Source organism: Coptis chinensis, chromosome 2 (genome assembly GCF_015680905.1).
Source record: "Coptis chinensis isolate HL-2020 chromosome 2, ASM1568090v1, whole genome shotgun sequence".
Classification (NCBI taxonomy): Eukaryota; Viridiplantae; Streptophyta; class Magnoliopsida; order Ranunculales; family Ranunculaceae; genus Coptis; species Coptis chinensis.
This window is the reverse complement of record NC_141457.1, coordinates 6,767,384-6,785,284: the sequence shown is the minus strand read 5'-3', so window position 1 is coordinate 6,785,284 and position 17,901 is coordinate 6,767,384. Positions and strand designations below refer to the sequence as shown.

Below are 17,901 nucleotides of genomic sequence, written 5' to 3'. Positions count from 1 at the left end.
TGCTACAAAATAAATAGGAGTTAAAAATAAGACATTCAACTAATTCAAATTGTTTATTAACAAGCAAATGCACAACTTCTAATACTAACAAGCAAATGCACAACTTCTAATACTAACAAGCAAATGTACAACTTCTAATGCTAAGACATTCAACTTGTAAGTGTTTATTAACTTTGGAATTCACTAACTAAAGTCTAAAACATACATATCCATAACACATTCAACTAATTCAAATTGAAAACAATCAGAACATATAGTAAGCTCAGGGACCTTAGAAAAAGTTGAGACGTCCAACTATAAAGCTTTCGAGAAAAAATATGGGCCCTTACAAAAATATGAGATCCTAATGTGTAAATTGATTGATTTTGTGTGCCAGACTATAGTCTTGTTATATCAAAAACCCCAGATGCACAAATTTGTAAGATTCAAATACACACAACAAGAAACAAATCCATAGAAGAAACAAAACAAGATGTTTTCATTCATTTCAATTCCACATCACCTAAGTCCTAAACAACAACACTACCACTACTACTTACTATATTAAACTCTTCTTTCACATTCAAAAATCTAAAAACATAAAAACAACCCCAACATTACATAAAAACTAAACTTCCACCGTCACAACAAGAAAACCCCAACATTAGGCTTTCTTGGGTGACCTAGTTCCTTTGCCAGGAGACTTAGGAGCCTTTTCAACCTTGTCAGCCTTCTTATTCTTCTTTGGTAACAAAATAGGATTAATATTAGGCAAAACACCACCATGTCCAATAGTTACACCAGCAAGTAACTTCCCCAATTCCTCATCATTCCTTATTGCCAACAAAACATGCCTTACATCTCGAGATAAAGAACTTAGTATAACGTCTCGAGATAAAAGAACAATAACTCAATTTAGCTCTCAAAATTAGTACAAGGTCATTTCTCAACATATATACCAAAATAAGCCAACAATGCCGCACTATTCAAAATTCAAACTCAACTCTTAAATGGAAGCATTACACATAATCTAGGACTTAATAATACACATTCAATTAACGTCAATGGGAAACCACAAGAAAAACTTCCACCTAATATATCATCAATTAATGATTAACCCAATACAAATGTTAACTCGATTCAATTAACGCCTAACAATGCTGCACAAAGATATTAATAGAAACACAATCTATAATGTCAAATTAGTCTAGCAAATTACAAGCAACAATGTCGCACAAAGATCACAACACTTCATACAAACTTAATACAATTTACGTACACTTCATACAAACTTAACATTTTTAAATTGGTGGTGGAGCGTGTTTACGTGTATTTGGTTGGTCGATGTATGAACAAACTCACTTTAAAACTACGGCAAAAAAAACTACGATATTATTTTTTGACTTGTATGAACCAACCAAATACAGTGTACAATGTATAAACAAATATCTTGAACACTCTAACTACAATGTATGGACAAACTACAATGCATAAAAAAACTCACTTTGAAAGCAAAAAACTCACTTTGAAATTTGTGTTAATAGAAGAGCTTGAGGTGGTTTCAGATACTCACCGAACTCACTAATTGTGGTTTTAGTAAAACACTGTTTAGTTGATCGACGAATTGGGATCGAGATCGAGATCGAGCAGTAATTGGGTGGGTTTGATTGAGATCGAGGTAAAGAATCGAGAGTTTGATGGAAACAAAGAATTGAAACAGAAATCGCGAGTTTGATCTTGTGGGTTTTTGGCCGAGAGAAATCGCGAGTTTGATTTTGTGTGTTTTTGGTCGAGAGAAATCGCGAAATCGAGGGTTTGAAGGACGAAGGGTGGTAGCCGGTTTGCCGGTTTCTTGGATATTTGGTTGGGGGGTGTATGATTCGAAGATGCGCCCAACACAATGCAGGTTTTAAGAAAAATCTCCCTGCCAGGTAAATGGTTCAATAAAACACCCTTCAAAACGAACCAACCCATGAAACCACCCTGTTTTCAGAAAAAACATGATAAAGACAAAAATACCCCTATAATGTCTTCTTCTTTCCTCTCTTTTCAATTTTCAACATGAGAATTCCAGTTTTTGTGTTTGGCAGAGAAATCACTTCAAAATAACACAAAATGCAAAAATATTAACATCATTCATTTCATGACAAAAATAAATTACAAAAGTGGTAGCTGTCTCATGAAAGTTGTAGATCCGGTTTTTACGAGACGATTTTGGGATCGAAACCCATTTGAAGATGATATCATTTGAAAAAACTTGTTCAAGTCATGATTTCGAAATGCAAAAATTCATATATCAAAAAGATAAAATAGACTTTCAAAAAACACTTTGTAAAACAAAATTTAATAGAAAAACAGTATGTAAAAATAAATTTGCATAGTGGAATTTATATGCAAAAACAAAATTACATAGTGATTGGATTTGCATGGAAAAATCACTATGTAAAAATAAATTTGCATATTCAAATTTGTACGCAAAAAACAATTTTACATAGTGACGGGAGCCAATTTGTTCGAATAGATGAAGAAGAAAAATAGAAAAATCAATATGTAAAAATAAATTTTCATAGAAAATCACTACGTAAAAATAAAATTGCATAGTGAAATTTCTATGCAAAAACATATTTACATATTGATGGGATTTGCAAAGAAACATCATTATGTAAAAAAAAAATTGCATACTAAAATTTGTATACAAAAAACAATTTACATAGTGATGGAAAATGTTCAAAATAGATCGAAGAAGGAGAAGAAGAAGAATAAATAAAACAAATACCAGAGACACGACTAACAAGGGAATAAGTGATTATTTCATTTATTCATCATGAAACTTTGTTTCTTCATTGTTTGAACCTGATTTCTTCATTGTCGAACCTGATTTCTTCATTATCGAACCTTATTCCCTTAATTTCCAAGTTGAATCGTATTATCGAAGTTGAATCAATGTTTGAATCATGTTATTGAAGTTGAATAAGTGTTTTTCCTTTGAAATAGCGATGAATATGTGATGTTTATCTAAAAGGGTAAAAAAGGAAGCAAAAAAATTTGGGAAAATAAAAAACAACCGTGATTTTTTCTCAACTGAAAAAACGGGGAGGTTATTTGATGAGATATTATAAAACAGGGAGGTTAAGAGGTATGTGCCGATGGGAGGGTGTTTTTATACAACCATAATAGAACGAGGGGGCTGAGGCCCATTTCTTGCAACACAATGGGCACGGCCAACTCAGGGTCTGCCCAACACAATATGGGGTGTCCGTAACAGGACTCTTTTTAGAAACGGGTCATTTTGGATTTTGGTAACTCAAATTTGAACTATGTGAGGGCTGCTTCAAGGCTTCAATACAGTCTGTAATCCAACTCAAATTTATGTTTAAGTATTGACAGCCACACTCCCATTAGTCCATCAACACTTTTTTTCTTTGCACGATCATTTACAGCTTGAAGTTGGTTGAAATGTTACGGCGTTACCCCACTTTGACAGAGGTCACAAGTAGTTCTTAGGATGCTCGCTTATTACTAGCAAGTTATTAGAAAGAGTATGGGGTCCTAGTGGTGTTGCAACTTGCAAGCTAAACGAGTTGTGTCTTGTGTGTACGTACGTGTCTATTCTGAAATGCCAAAGAAGTTGTCAAAGAAAGTCTGAAGATAAAAAAGCGAGGCACACACGCATGCGATTTTCCTCTGCAAGATGCAAGACAACTTACACAAGCCAAGCTTATAGCCTTATAACACGTACATAAAAACAAAACAATTTTCAAAATTTCCACAAAATCCAACCCTTGTCACAAACCGACAAACTCTTTAGGTCGTCCTTCATTTTGTCCTATTACCTACTCTGACAGATGCCAAACAATACAGACAAACACGTTCTCTAAATACGTGTACGGTCCAAATCTCTCCACCTCATTCCACACCTAACCACGGTCATTCTATCTAACCCTAGTAACTAGTTCACTAACATACACTCTCCGTCTAAAATTATTTTGTCCTTTTTTTCAAAACCAGACGAAACAAAAAAACGCTCTCCCTCCGAAACACATCCGTATCGCCCGATATATCAGTTTTTTTTTGATTATACTGAAAACCTTAATTATGGAAGAAGAAGTGGAAAATTCGTCAGGTGAAGCAAGTGGGTCATCATCAGGTAACCAATTAGCAAAAAATTCAACAAACAATACAGAAGCAGTAAAGAGGAAGAGGAATTTACCAGGAATGCCAGATCCAGAAGCAGAAGTAATATCGTTGTCCCCAAAGACACTAATGGCAACAAACAGATTCATATGTGAGATCTGTAACAAAGGGTTTCAACGTGATCAGAATTTACAATTGCATAGACGTGGGCATAATTTGCCGTGGAAGTTAAGACAGAGAAGTAATAAAGAAGTAGTGAGAAAAAGAGTTTACGTTTGTCCTGAACCGACTTGTATTCATCATGATCCGAAACGAGCTTTAGGTGATTTGACTGGGATTAAGAAACATTTTAGTAGAAAACATGGGGAGAAGAAATGGAAGTGTGATAAATGTGGGAAGAAATATGCGGTTCAGTCTGATTGGAAAGCTCATGGAAAGACTTGTGGGAGTAAAGAGTATAAATGTGATTGTGGCACTGTGTTTTCAAGGTTTGCCTCTTGTTTTCTTTTTTTTTTTAGGTTTCTTTTTGTGTTTTTCCATAATTGATTGTTTTTTTTGATATGGTGTTTGTAGGAGAGATAGTTTTGTTACGCATAGAGCATTTTGCGATGCTTTAGCGGATGAGAGTTCGAGGAAAGATGGAGGAGGAGGGAAGCTTCAGAAACTTGCGTTGGTGGTTTGTTCGTCGCCGAATTCGTCTTCGGTGGTTTCTATGGCTCAACCAGTTGAGAATACTGGTAAAATTTTTGTTTGTAGTTTATAAAGATATAATATTTTCGTTTAGTTATGGAGATTCAGATTGAAATAGATTGTTAGGGGTAAGAGGAGTGAGAGTTTTCACTCTCTTTTCCTTCCATGTTTCAAGTTCTGCATGACTTTGTGGAGATTTTAATCAGCATTGCCCTCATTGATTAAAACGTTATAGAGACGGAAAAAAATTTCTGCTCCTGGTCCAAAAATGATGAGTAGTAGATGATAATATTGCTTTCTATTGATAGCATAGTGGCACGAAGTTGCCGTTTGTGTGATAGTTCTAATTTAAATTCAACAGAGTTACCCCTTTTTTCCCGTTGTGTTTATGTAGTCATGGATATTCACCTTAGAGGTAGATAATTAGCTGTATGAGCTTGCAAAACTTTTCGTTCCTCCCCCAAGAACAAGTTTTTAAAGATTTTGTTGAGGTTTAGTGTTTGCAGAATAGAGACTAGATACTTGCATTGATACAAAGGACGCGCTGTTTAAAAGACAATAGTGTGTGTGGGGAGATTTAGCTCCTTGTAGAATTTGATGAAAAGACTGCTATCTAAACTTCCTTTTGTGTAATTGTTCTGTTTTAGGTCAAACAGAGTTACCAATTTATCAAAAAACAGAGTTGCCGAAAAATCCTGTGGGACATTTCCAATTGAACCCGCCTCTGGCTGGTGTAAATGGAAGCAGTGGTAGCTCAAGCACTGGTACCAGTATGTTTAATAGTGTGTTTGGTTCAGCATTGAGTGGAAATTTGCAACCTCAACCCTCGTCATTTTCGGATTTAGTTTGTGTAGCCTCTCGGGAGTCGACTTCTGTTACAGAACCCCCATTACTCCGTCTCTCTTCCAATAGTGGCTTTACACTCTTTGGGACGACGGGGAAAGATAGTTCTCAATTTGCTCGGCCATCACAACCTGCAATGTCAGCCACTGCATTGCTTCAGAAAGCAGCAGAGATGGGTGCTACAGCTTCTAATCCGTCATTGTTGCGGGGTTTTAATATGTCAGTTGCTTCATCATCTGGGCAGCAGGAGACTTTACAGTGGAATGCAGGCCATGAGGTGAACACTGCATCTGCATCTGGACATCCTACCGAAGGGGGTGTTGGTTTGACGGAATTGGTGACGGGTCCATCTCTACTGTTTGGGTCAAAACTGCCCACACATGATTTTCTGGGGTTAAGAATGGGATTGGGTGGTGGTGGCCTTCCAACTGGGGGGGTATCAGCTCTATATTCATCAATGCGAGGTACCGCTGTTGGTGGTCGTCTGGATGTTGTTGATGGCACTGCTTCATCAATAGTAGAAGGCAATTCAGAAGCCAAATCTGATTGATTGAAGCATGGTTGTTCTGCGTATAGGTAAACCTTGTAATTTCAACAGGTAGAAGCTGGTAAAGAAAAATAGTTCTCTATTTTCCTTTCTCTGTTGATTGTATCATTGTTGATCTCAATTTTGTCTGATGAAGGAGGCGAGAGATGTCTAATTTTTGTCTTCGTTATTTTGGTAAATTAATATGCTTTAGGTACGTGTACATTGTAGTTATATGTTGTTGGTATTATTTATGAAGAAAAACCAAAGGTTCCAATGAGATTAATATTAATATAAATTTTGAGATGTAAACATCTTTTTTGTTTTTTACTTAAGAATTTTTGAGTATCTATGCAACATGTAACTTGGAATCACAATATTGGAACATCAGGAGTCGGGACATCTTGGAATGATGTCAACTTGTATAGTTACACTCATAACTTCTCCATAGTGACTCTCCCTAGAGAGTTTTGTGCGTGATTGATGAGGATTATTTTTGCTATGCGCATTGCAAGTTCTATTACACAAGTTAGAATTTAGGACATGATATTAATTATTAACATAGTTGTAGTCGACTTGAGAAAAATGAGGCTCTGCTAGCTTCTGGGTACTAATACATTCAGAGAGCAGTAGACCACCTACAAGTCCTATAACCATGGCATGGGAGTGTCGAAACTATTCTGAATGGGTTAACGATGATTTGGGGGATTTCTTGTTAAAAATTAAAGCAGGTTGATGAAAGCGGGTCCGACGTTCTGACTTCCGAGTATTATGAATTATGCTGTTGATCGTCAACCACGAGTATGCAACTTTCCCAATAAATATTTTGATTCTTCGCTATGGACATTGACAACTATTAAGTCCAGGACTTCACACTACATCTCCAGACGATTAGGATAGTTCGAAGTGCAGCACAATGAAAAAGACTATTTGCTTGGAAAGGTTGAAGTCAGACATTGGTTTTGTTGTGTGTTCTGCAGTTTTGCTACCTAATGGATTAGTCTTTCCTTCTTTTCTTTTGCCCCACCCTGGGGTCTCTCATCAGTGGACTGTAAAGAAAATCACGCTTTTAGCTGGATCTCTCTATCTTTTCAACCTCCACATTAATGGAATTTTAAGAGAATTACATCTTTTGGATGTTGGCTTTATAACCTTTACACAAATGTCCTGTCCTTTTCAGCAAGGTATTATGTAGTCGTCCATCGCCAACAGTCCCTATGTATAACTTTCCCAGCAGAAAACGCCTTTCGATTGTGTGATGCCCAACACCTCATCTCCCAGTAATGGAAAGAGCACAAGTGAGGCCAACCACAGCCTCGGTACTGGTTAGACCCAGATTTCAGTGGTCCGAGATATCTTTGTTGTACCTGAACTAAAGTCAGATATCTGGTAAATCTGATTTTATTGATTCTCCAGCATTAAGGAGTGGGTTTAAAAGTTGAGGGCACCCTGCAGTAACGCCCAGTCAACTGTGCTGGGTATGTTTTGTGCCGACTTCCGAGAAGACCAGAGGTTAACATTGGTTGGCACTTGGCAGCGCCATGTCCCATTAAGATTTTTCGTCCACTATACAGCGGCTTTATGCTTAGCGATCATCTTATATATGCAAGAATTAGAGAGTGTTTGGTATTGATTATTTTAATCCTTGTACACCAAGAGTTACGTAATCCAAAATTCTAAACGTATATATGGTAATAAATCATTTGAGATTTGGCGAAGATACAGTAGCCATCCTCAACACCTTAACTGAACCTGGTTAGACCATATTTCATGATTGTTTGTTTTTCGCCTAGGATTCTGTCTTGAATATTGATATAAATATTCCAAGTCGTACGATCGGCTTTGGAAAATAGTATTACGAATTTACGATGACCAAGTTGACACCTGGTGTGAACTTCTTGAAGAACTCTTATATGCAATCAAAGAAAACCTTAAACAACTTCCAGATTTGATCCGTTTCGCTTCTGTATGCCCATCGTGGAGATCTGTTGTTGTTTCGGGGTGAGGCAGCGGCTGCCCTAGGTCACAAAAGTCGTCTACCATGGCTTCTAGTTACCTATGATATTGAGAACACCAAAAGTGTGGTGGGCGATGAGGAGAACTACTGTCGTGATGGTCTCCTCGGGTTTTCAGTATTTTGGATGGAATTACTTACAAATTAAAGACACCAGAACTACTTGAACGTCGAATATGTGGTGCTTCTTTTGGATGGTTTGTAACAGTTCATGCGAATACAGAGAAGCAACTTTTTCAGCCCTTCACAAAAAAAAACTGGGAAGCACTAGACGAGATCCTGATGATACCAATGAACTACCTACTGATTATGCTGAAAAACCTACTACTGGTGATGATGGTGATGAAAAAGAAGAATTTCCTGTTTGTATCATTTCCAAGTATCACACAAACCTGCATTATTATATGGATGAAATGCGTGATTTCCACCTTGCTAAGGTAATTACTTGTCCTCCTGACCCAGGTCCGGGTAGATCTTCTTCTTCTCACCTTTCCATAGTCGTAGGCTCGTAGCAATGCCGGCTGTTCACAGAAAATTGTTCTTTTGTAGGGCTGGGAAGGACGACTCCTGGATCGAAATAGTAGATTTCAATATAGGAGCCTAGATTTCAATGACAGTTCGGTGAAGCCTTCTTGCTTTTCCAAACCCTTGCTTGTTTTGATTGTGAGCGGGGCATGAGCTTCAAGTCTGTCTGTATACTAAAGTTACGCACGCTATTTCTTTTGTGCCATCTAGCGTTCTTGCCAGTATTGTGCTGAAAACGGCACTAAACTGCGAAAGGGTGAATTTGAATAACCTGTTATAAAGATGCTTATCTTTTTATCCTGGATAGCTCTGAGTCAGGAAAGTGTTGGGATCAGCTTAGATCAGTTATTCCGTATGGCAGTCACAGGTTCTTGTTTTGACATTGTCGTTTGTATTATCGTTTAGCAAACTATTATCATCATCAGAGCCATCAGTCTTATGTCAAATGTGTCATTAGTCTTGTATATATAGTATATCATGTAAATGATGTGTTTGTAAGGCTCTGAAATTTATGGTGCATCTCAACAATGAAATGCGTCATGCGACCCATTAAGCGAATACACTGCTCAGGAAAGAGTATATATAATATAAATTAATGCCCGGAAGAGTTTCTGCAGTAGTTATGTCATGCTGATAACACTCTACTTGCCCATCCGTCACTTTGATCTTATCCCGACTTTGATCTTCAATATTTTGCACTTGTTTCAGTCAGAACCACTATAATAAATCCAAACTAGTTCTGACTGAAACAATGATAAGGAAATGTATAGTTTGGAGTGCTGTATTGGGCGCCACTGAAATTAGATCGGGCAGCCTCCAGCCCAGCCCAAACAACAAAGTCCAAACAAGAAAGCCCAGCCAAGTACACCTCCCCCACCAAATCGCAAACCGGAAAAACATGTTCCTTCGGTCATCTCTCTCAGTCATCTCTCTGCCAAAACCCTTCGGCCAATTATCGCGAAACCTAACCAAAAAAATTCAAAATCCGAATTGAAGCAATCCAATTGAACCTTCGACTATGAGGAAGGGTTTGTTCTAGTAGCAAGAAAGCCGTGTTTATCGCCAACAGCTTGCCCTTCATCTTTACCTGTTTATCGCCAACAGCTTGCCCTTGATTTGCGTTTCAATCTTCTTCATCCCGATTCGTACACGCCTCCCCTTTTATCCTATTTCAATTCCGAACTTTATTAGTCGTTTTACATAAGTAATTAGAATAGTGTATAATGTATGATGGATGGTTGTGAATTCGAGTGTATAATGTATAATGTATGATGGATGGTCGTTTGGTGATAATGGATGGTTGTGAATTCGAAGTTTTCAATGTGAAGTTACCCAATTTCGCTGCTTTGCTTTACTTTGAGTGGTCTGCAGAAAAGAAGAAAGAAGCGGAAAGGGAGCTCACGCTTTTTGGCTCCATTTTGCTTTCGCCCTCTGAAAACCACGATCGTCGAACACCCGACCAGCCAAGTCTCTCCTTATGGGAATGTGATGCTTTAATTAATTCAGGTTAGTTCTTCTTAATTTTAATTTGATGAGTTATGGGAATGTGATGTTTGTCTTGTTCATCTTTATATAGTATGAGAAAATGAGCTCGAATTTCCTATATATTTTCTTCGAGAGAAACTGAAAAAGAGAATCAATGCATTGAAAGTGAACAACAAAAGATTTTTTTTTTAAGGGTACAAAGTGTACTAAGTGTCGATTGTGTGAACTAAAGTGTACTAGGTTTTAGTTCCATAGATATCAATCTCTCTGTAAAATTGTCGATTCGAGAGGGTGTACAAAGTGTCTTGGTAACCAATAATGGAACATCGATAAAACACAGATTTATCTGCAGTGACTACAAGAGCGACTGCTTGACCCTTAGATGGACCGGCAGTATTGACAAAGGATATGTCTCGAGCAATAAAGCCATCACCGCCAGCACCTAAGTAGAACATATACACAATAAGCTAGTTAACAATGTGGAAAATTAATACTAAACTGAATAATTTGTGCTTACTGAATAATCTTAGTTTGATTGTACTAGTGCCGAGTTTTTTCTATGGCAACGAACTCATCAGTAATTCATAAATGAATATTTGTCTTGTCAAGTACTCAAGTTGTCATATTAGCATTCTTATATGATGATGATTGAACAGGGATTAAGTCGGTCTGTCCAAAACTTGAAGGATCCTTTGAAACACAAAGAACGCTGGATAGGATTTACCTACTTTTTTTAATAATGTGGAGTGTTTAGAGGGTCGCGCGTCTAGTTTTCGGACAGGCAGTGATCTAATTCTTGTTCATGTTTCATGATGAAAAATATCATAACATGAAAAATCTAATGTGGAGTGTTTAGAGGGTCGTTTGAGTGTATTATGAAGTTCGCAGTATGTATGCAAGTTGTGGGTGTGTTTGGGATTCGGTGAGAGTTTTAATGGTATTATGAGGTCTGATTTGGTGTCTTGGAGCTCATTAATTGGTGGGTTTGGGGAGAATGGACTAGAGGAAGAAGGGGTTTTGAGACTCTTTGTTGTTATAGAATAAGCTTTAAGAGTTAAATGATCATTGAAGTACCAATAGAAGAAACAAAACGTTTATGCTATGAACTTCATCTTTGAAGTAGCAATATTCAAGTGCAAATAGCTAGGAAACTACATGAAAGATGAAAATAAGGAAAAGAACCCTACAAAGGTATATGCAAGAACAAGATATTATTGCAAAAGATCAAACTTGTATGAGCATAAGAATGGTGTTAAAAAGGAGATTCAAGAAAACCAAGTTATGGAAAAGGTTCAATAATAACAAGAAACGTGATTTGGAATCACCCGCAACTTATATGGGTTCATGATTTAAATTAGTTCAGGTGATTTGGACTGCAGTTGCAACTTTAACATTAAGCCCAATACTGTAGAAATTTGGTTTCTTAATATGTGGCATTTGTGTTTGCAGTTTTAAGTTACGGACTCAACATTAGAACCTTCACCTACATTATGTATAGAATCCACACAAGACTCATTACTAGTTCCACTAAGTCGTTACGAGACACAAAAGAAGAGAGACTGGAATACTTTTTTGAAGTATTTGAAAAACCATCAACCCCCTTTAGTTTTGGAAAGATGTAGTGATGGTCAAGTTATTGACTTTTTGAACAATTTAAATCAGTTTGGTAATACTAGGGTGCATTTGTTGGACTGTCATTATTATGGCAATCCGAATCCACTAGGGCCTTGTCATTGTCCATTTCAACTACTAGGGTAGTGTTGATTCTATGATTGGACGATTGAGTGCTGCTTATGAGGAGAATGGTGGAAGAAGCCTTCAAACGAATTTGTTTGCTTCAAGATCTGTGAGTATGTATTTGAGGAAAGTAAAAGATGGTCAAGCTAAAGCTAGAGGGTATGAGCATAAGAAGAGAAAGAGACCTGCAACAACAAAAAATTCAACATCCACATCACCAAGTGTTGAAGCCACCGAATTGGATTGGGCAGCCTCCAAGCCCCCAAATCACAAAGCCCAACAAAAAGCCATGTACACCCCCACCTAATCGCTAAAAACCGGAAAACTTGTTGTAACCGGTCATCTCTCTTGCGATTTCTCACCCAAAAACCTCGACAAAATCCCTCTCGCGATCCTTCAATCCAACAAAGTATCTACTCCTAACTCTTAGTCTCGTCCAACAGTTTGAGAAGAACAACTTCTATCTAAAAACACAGACTCCATTCATTTTGGTATGTATCGAAGCCTTCATTATGAAATAATACAATATACAACATGCCCCCGAGAAAATTTAGTAATTATTCACCAAAGTTTATTGAAAACCCCCATTTTGGAACATCTCAGTAGTTTTAGGATAATATACCAAAAATATATGCACCAATCAAGTTGCACTAAAAATCCTAGAACTTTTATTCTATTGCTCCTCCAAGATATCCTTGAATGAAATATCTCCACGTAACTAACTAGTTGTTTATTGGATAAATGATATATCATCGGTGTCTATTTTCTATTCTCTAATCTATAGAAATTCATGTCTAGCTCATTGTCATCTTTTCTTTTCGAAGTTGTCGTTATCACTCATTTTTCATACTCTACTTTGTTGGACTACAACCTATATTTTGTGAGATAAACCGATGGAACACGATGACGGTTCACAACCAATCGAAGATTTCTTGTATAAACTAACAAACGAGAAACCAAAATCATTTTCACTTGATGAACTTAAGAGATTTACGTCAAATCTCGAGAAGAATGTAGGTGTTGGTGGGTTTGGAGACGCCTACACAAAGTTTCCTAATGGTGTCAAAATAGCGTGAAGGTACTAAAAGACAACAATAACACAAAAGAAATTATGAGGAAACAATTCGGTGAAGTGGGCACCATGGGCAAAACTTCCCATCAAAACCCGATCAAACTATATGGGTATTGCTTTCAAAAAACCCAACTCGAGGCCTAAAGCAGGGACCCAGTGAGGCCTTAAAAAATCAAAAGCCTTGAACAATCTAAACGGTGAGACTTCTTCTATAAGAAGATTCTTATAGAATTACTTACTATGAATGCCTAATTTATAGGATTCTATGTAGATTATACACCGAAGATGTTTAAGAGTATTCGATTGAATTAGAGAGGCCTATTTATCGAGAGTTTAGTTGAATGATTGAAATTAAAGTCCATGTTTTCAGGAATTTAAGGCTTTTGTGTGAATCAAACTCCTATTTTCTAGGAAATTTCTTTTTTTTTGATAGTGCGTAATTATACACATACCAAACTTTACTAGGCCTTTTTTCTTGTGGCCTTAGGGCGGTCGCCATTTCACATTAAGGATGAGCCGCATCGATTGCTTTGATACCAACATGAAAGCACTTGTTTACTTAATCACGTGGAAAACGGATCATTCGATAAAATTTTGTTCAAGAATCACCTTAACATAGAATGGGGGAAGTTGTATGAGATTGCAATTCAGATTGCAATTGGGCTCTCTTTTCTGCATGAGCATTGTGAGCCACCAATAATTCACTACAACGTAAAGCTTGATAATGTGCTTATTGACGTAAAGACTAAGAGTTAGGAGTTGTGCTCATCTTTCATAACTAGTATTTTCCTTTAGGGCCTGATGTTTTAAGAGAAGATACTTTTACCATTTTATGATTAGTGTTTCTGTACATTCTTTTACTCACCTTTCATACTGCTTATGTTCTTGAGTCTTGACTAATGAATAATGACCTTGATCACATGCGGCTTTTACAGTACTTGCTTAAGGTCCGGATACTGAGGGAACAAAACTAAAGCGGTAAAGCATTATAGGTGAGAAGCTTTCTTTGGTTTTCAAACTTCTTGAATGTATGTTATCAAGGTGGTTTTTGGGTGGTTTCCCCATGCTTGACGAGGGGACGAGTCAAGTTCATTTTGTTGTAGAGAGTCCGGTTATTTTGTTGTAATACTTGATGTACATAAATGGCCGGTTCATACGAAAACAGATCTTGTATATATATACATTTTGCAATCGTCGTGTAAAAGTTAGGTTATATGTACATATGGTTGTTGGAAGGATGTCATTATTGATTTCCAGGTTATGACAGGTTTAAGTATATGAAATGTTGACCAAACAAAGGAAACTCTGCCCAAAATTCGATAGAATTTGGATAGCGTAACGCCTCATTCTATTTCTTCATATATACTTGGAGTTATCATAGCAAGCTTATAAGTCTATTAGTTTTACGACTGGGATGATCTCTTTTTTCTAGTGGTTTTCTTTGTACATTGTTTATTTAAATATGGTTTACTAATACTTGTTTTATTTTTCTTTGTAGCGATGGGTCCTCGATCAAAGAATGTGAAGAATGTAGCGAAAACTACATTCAAGGGTGTTAAGAAATTGTTTGGTGGCGGTTTCTCTAGCGGTGATGCAGTTGGAAGAAAAAGACATAGGGCAGACGGCTTAACGGCATCAGCGCGTAGAGGGGACCATTTGGAAAAAGAGGTTCCTGAGGTTCCTGAGGTTGATTCGTTTAGTGAAGATAGTGTAGATAGTGTAGATAGTGATACTAATGTAGGTTTAGACAAAGGGAAGAGTATAGTAGAAGAGGAGAGTGAGGAGAGTGAGGAAGAGAGTGAGGAGGAGAGTGAGGAGGAGGATGAGCAGGATGATGATGTTGAAGAATATGTGGTAGAAGACGTACCACCAGTGGAAGAAGCACCTCCGGTATTGGATTTCGTAAGAAAATCCAATGATGATTTGGAGTTTCAAAGAGGTGTGTATGGGGGAGGCCCGTATGAGTCAGAGTTGTTGTATGACTATGCGGTGCATGTCGCTCGCGATGTTTGGGAGAGAAGGGTAATATTTTGTTTTTCTTGTGTACTTTGATTTTCTTTTTACAAAATCTTTTGTTTCGTTCATATATATCTAATCGTGCTTTCGGTTGTTTTGAGGAGGATCGCGAGCGTTGAAGTGTGTTTCACACTTAGCGAAGTTATCCCAATGGAATTTCAAAATGAATGTGAAAGGTCTCCTAGATTTGCCGTGCGGTTGAGAAGGATCGGTTGTTTGATCTCGTGGAAGGTTATCACGAGCATATGGATCCACCATTGATCTCTGCGTTTGTGGAGAGATGGCATCCGGAGACCAACACCTTCCATATGCCGGTTAGGGAGATGATCGTGACTTTGGGCGATGTTGTCCAAATCTGTGGAGTCACAATTAGAGGAAGAGCGGTGCAAGGGGACGAAGGAGCTGAATTTACAACAATCGATAAATCTCTTACATCTTGGTGCGGGCTCCCTATTGATTTGATTAGGGCGAGATGGAAGCTAGCAAGTTCACTTCAAAAGTAAGGCTAGAATTCATCCGGAAGCATTTTGCTAACAAGATTCATGATAGCCCTATATGTGACGCTTTGGGAATGTGGTAGAGAAGGCCTCGAAGTTTCCAAGATGTTCAACGGATCGTTAGAGCTTTTATTCTGTTTTTCTTTGGATGTGCCGCTTTTTCCGACAAGTCCGGGATGGAGTGCCTATATGTTATCCGAGGCCGTTGTTGAAATTCAATGAGAGATAGAAGAGTATGCATGGGGTGCGACAATTTTGGCGTTTTTATATAGAGGTCTCGGGCTGCCACATATGTGCGAAGGTGAAAGGGGTTACGGGCTATATGACTCTTCTACGTAAAACTTGAGTATTTTAGAGTTTATTTTTTTAATGTTAATTTTATTACTCTATCAATATGTTAACTATTTGTGTATATCTAGGCATGGATCTATGAGTATTTTCCGGTATTCATGACAGTCCCAAACTTCAACTATATCTCGCGCCTCGGCCCGTGCGTGCTCATGAGACACATCCCATTCACCTCCACACTATTACGACACAACGTATGCATTGCAGTTTTATCGAGCGATAATTGATGATTTGAATGAGTTCAATGTAAGTATTAAATTCAATGACAATTTGGTATTTAAGTTTGTTTATATTTATTTTTTAGTAATTGATCATTAGAGTTGTTAATGACACATTTGATTTTGTTTCAGGTTGTTTGGCATCCCTACAAAATATCAGAGATACAAACCCGATCGATGACATTGCATTTTTTGAGGGATTGCTATGTTTTTTCAACATTGTCGAGCTTTACGCTGTCGCAAGGGTGGTGCGTCAGTTGGGTCACGTGCAACTTGTACCTAAAGATCCTCCAATGCCAAATTGGAGAACAAGAACTGTGGCAGGACGCGGGTATGAGGTGAGCTGGACCAATATTGGGCCACTTTACTGGGAGTCGTGGCAGAATCACGTGATTCAACTCTGCAACCGAGGACCTATTTCGTCTTATCCATGGGAGTGTCATCAAAACTACATGACTTGGTATGCGAGGAATTCTCATGTAGTTTTGGTGAACCCTGAGCTTCTTCCTATTCATCCCTCCCTGGAGACACTGCCTAACTGTTCACCGATTGTAAGTATTGTGATTTTTAATTGAGTTTTCTCCAACTGTGATTTTTTGCATTTGATTGGTAACTTATCTTGATTTTTCTTTTTCATGAACGGCGTCATCGATGAAACCAGTCGTTTGCTAGAGAGGTCTGCAATTGGTGGGAATGATATGCCGAGGAAGCAAGGTCCTCCTTCAACAGCGCACAACTTGACTAGGTGCAAGTACATTGGTGGGCTTATAGTTGATTTGTTTCCAGTTTAGGGTTTGTAACTTTGTAATTTAGTTTGATGGATGTAATTTGTTTCCAGTTTAGGGTTTGTAATTTTGTTAACTTCGAATGAATTGATGGATATGATGTTTGCATGAATGTTTGAATGGAATTTAATATTTAGGGTTTAGGGTTTAATGTTTGAATGTAATTTGTTTTGAGTTTAGGTTTAATGTTTGAATGGAATTTTATGTATGGATGAATTTGATGAATGAGAGTGTTTGATATCGATGTTTGAATGAAAAAGTGGAATTTGATGAATGAGAGTGTTTGATATTTGATGTTTGAATGGAAAAGTGGAATTTGATGAATATGAAAGTGTTGTAAAAACAAAACGAATTTTAAAAAAAAATTCTTCCAAACGACCCAGCCGCATCGTTTGGCATAAAGGCCAAACGACCTCAGCAGATCATTTTTCCTTTATACCAAACGACCACGGCAGATCGTTCGCTTTTAATCTCAAACGACCCAGCCAGATCGTTTGGTCTAAAGGCCAAACGACATGGACATGGACACATCGTTTGGTCTAAAGGCCAAACGACACGACCACATCGTTTGGCCTTTAGACCAAACGATCTGGCTGGGTTGTTTTGTATTAAAGCCAAACGACTTCACCGTGTAGTTTCGGTCATTATTGACAACATACGAACATTATTTCAAATCACTTTCGATTAAGGTCCGAATCAACTAGTCGATCACTCGATTGCCATCCGAATCAACTTAGTCGATCATTCGATTTCAAAATCACTCGATTGACGTCCGAATCAACTTAGTCGATCGCTCTATTTCCAAATCACTCGATTGCCGTCGAATCAACTTAATCGATCACTTTCGATTTCCAAATCAAATCAAATAAAAGCCCTAACATTATTTCCAAATAACAAAAAAATAAAATAAAATTACATTTGTTCCAAATTACATCAAAATATCAAATTACATCAATATATCACTTAGTCGATCGCTCGATTTCAAAATCACTCGATTGCCGTCCGAATCAACTTAGTCGATTACTCGATTTC

At 37.5% G+C, this 17,901-nt stretch overlaps 2 protein-coding genes and 1 long non-coding RNA gene across 3 annotated transcripts; all 3 read left to right on the top strand.

The window, feature by feature from the left end:
* Window positions 1-3,950: 3,950 nt before the first annotated feature.
* Window positions 3,951-6,484, top strand: LOC147514606 (zinc finger protein GAI-ASSOCIATED FACTOR 1-like). Its single transcript, XM_086584310.1, has 3 exons — window positions 3,951-4,601; window positions 4,687-4,850; window positions 5,451-6,484. Exons 1-3 carry the CDS (start codon window positions 4,075-4,077, stop codon window positions 6,194-6,196), a joined length of 1,437 nt encoding a protein of 478 aa, XP_086440436.1. The 5' UTR covers window positions 3,951-4,074; the 3' UTR covers window positions 6,197-6,484.
* Window positions 6,485-13,965: 7,481 nt separating this feature from the next.
* LOC147514605 (uncharacterized) lies at window positions 13,966-15,057 on the top strand. Its single transcript, XM_086592627.1, has 2 exons — window positions 13,966-13,997; window positions 14,504-15,057. Exon 2 carries the CDS (start codon window positions 14,506-14,508, stop codon window positions 15,055-15,057), a length of 552 nt encoding a protein of 183 aa, XP_086448753.1. The 5' UTR covers window positions 13,966-13,997; window positions 14,504-14,505.
* A 981-nt stretch (window positions 15,058-16,038) lies between these two features.
* LOC147514604 (uncharacterized) lies at window positions 16,039-16,668 on the top strand. Its single transcript, XR_015213241.1, has 2 exons — window positions 16,039-16,112; window positions 16,217-16,668. It is a non-coding gene; the product is annotated as an uncharacterized LOC147514604 (long non-coding RNA).
* The last annotated feature ends 1,233 nt before the right edge of the window (window positions 16,669-17,901 follow it).

Coding starts and splice junctions, on each gene's coding strand:
- LOC147514606 (XM_086584310.1), top strand. CDS start 4,075: ATGGAAGAAGAAGTGGAAAATTCGTCAGGTGAAGCAAGTGGGTCATCA. Junction 4,602..4,686: donor TGTGGCACTGTGTTTTCAAG/GTTTGCCTCTTG, acceptor TGGTGTTTGTAG/GAGAGATAGTTTTGTTACGC. Junction 4,851..5,450: donor TCAACCAGTTGAGAATACTG/GTAAAATTTTTG, acceptor GTTCTGTTTTAG/GTCAAACAGAGTTACCAATT.
- LOC147514605 (XM_086592627.1), top strand. CDS start 14,506: ATGGGTCCTCGATCAAAGAATGTGAAGAATGTAGCGAAAACTACATTC.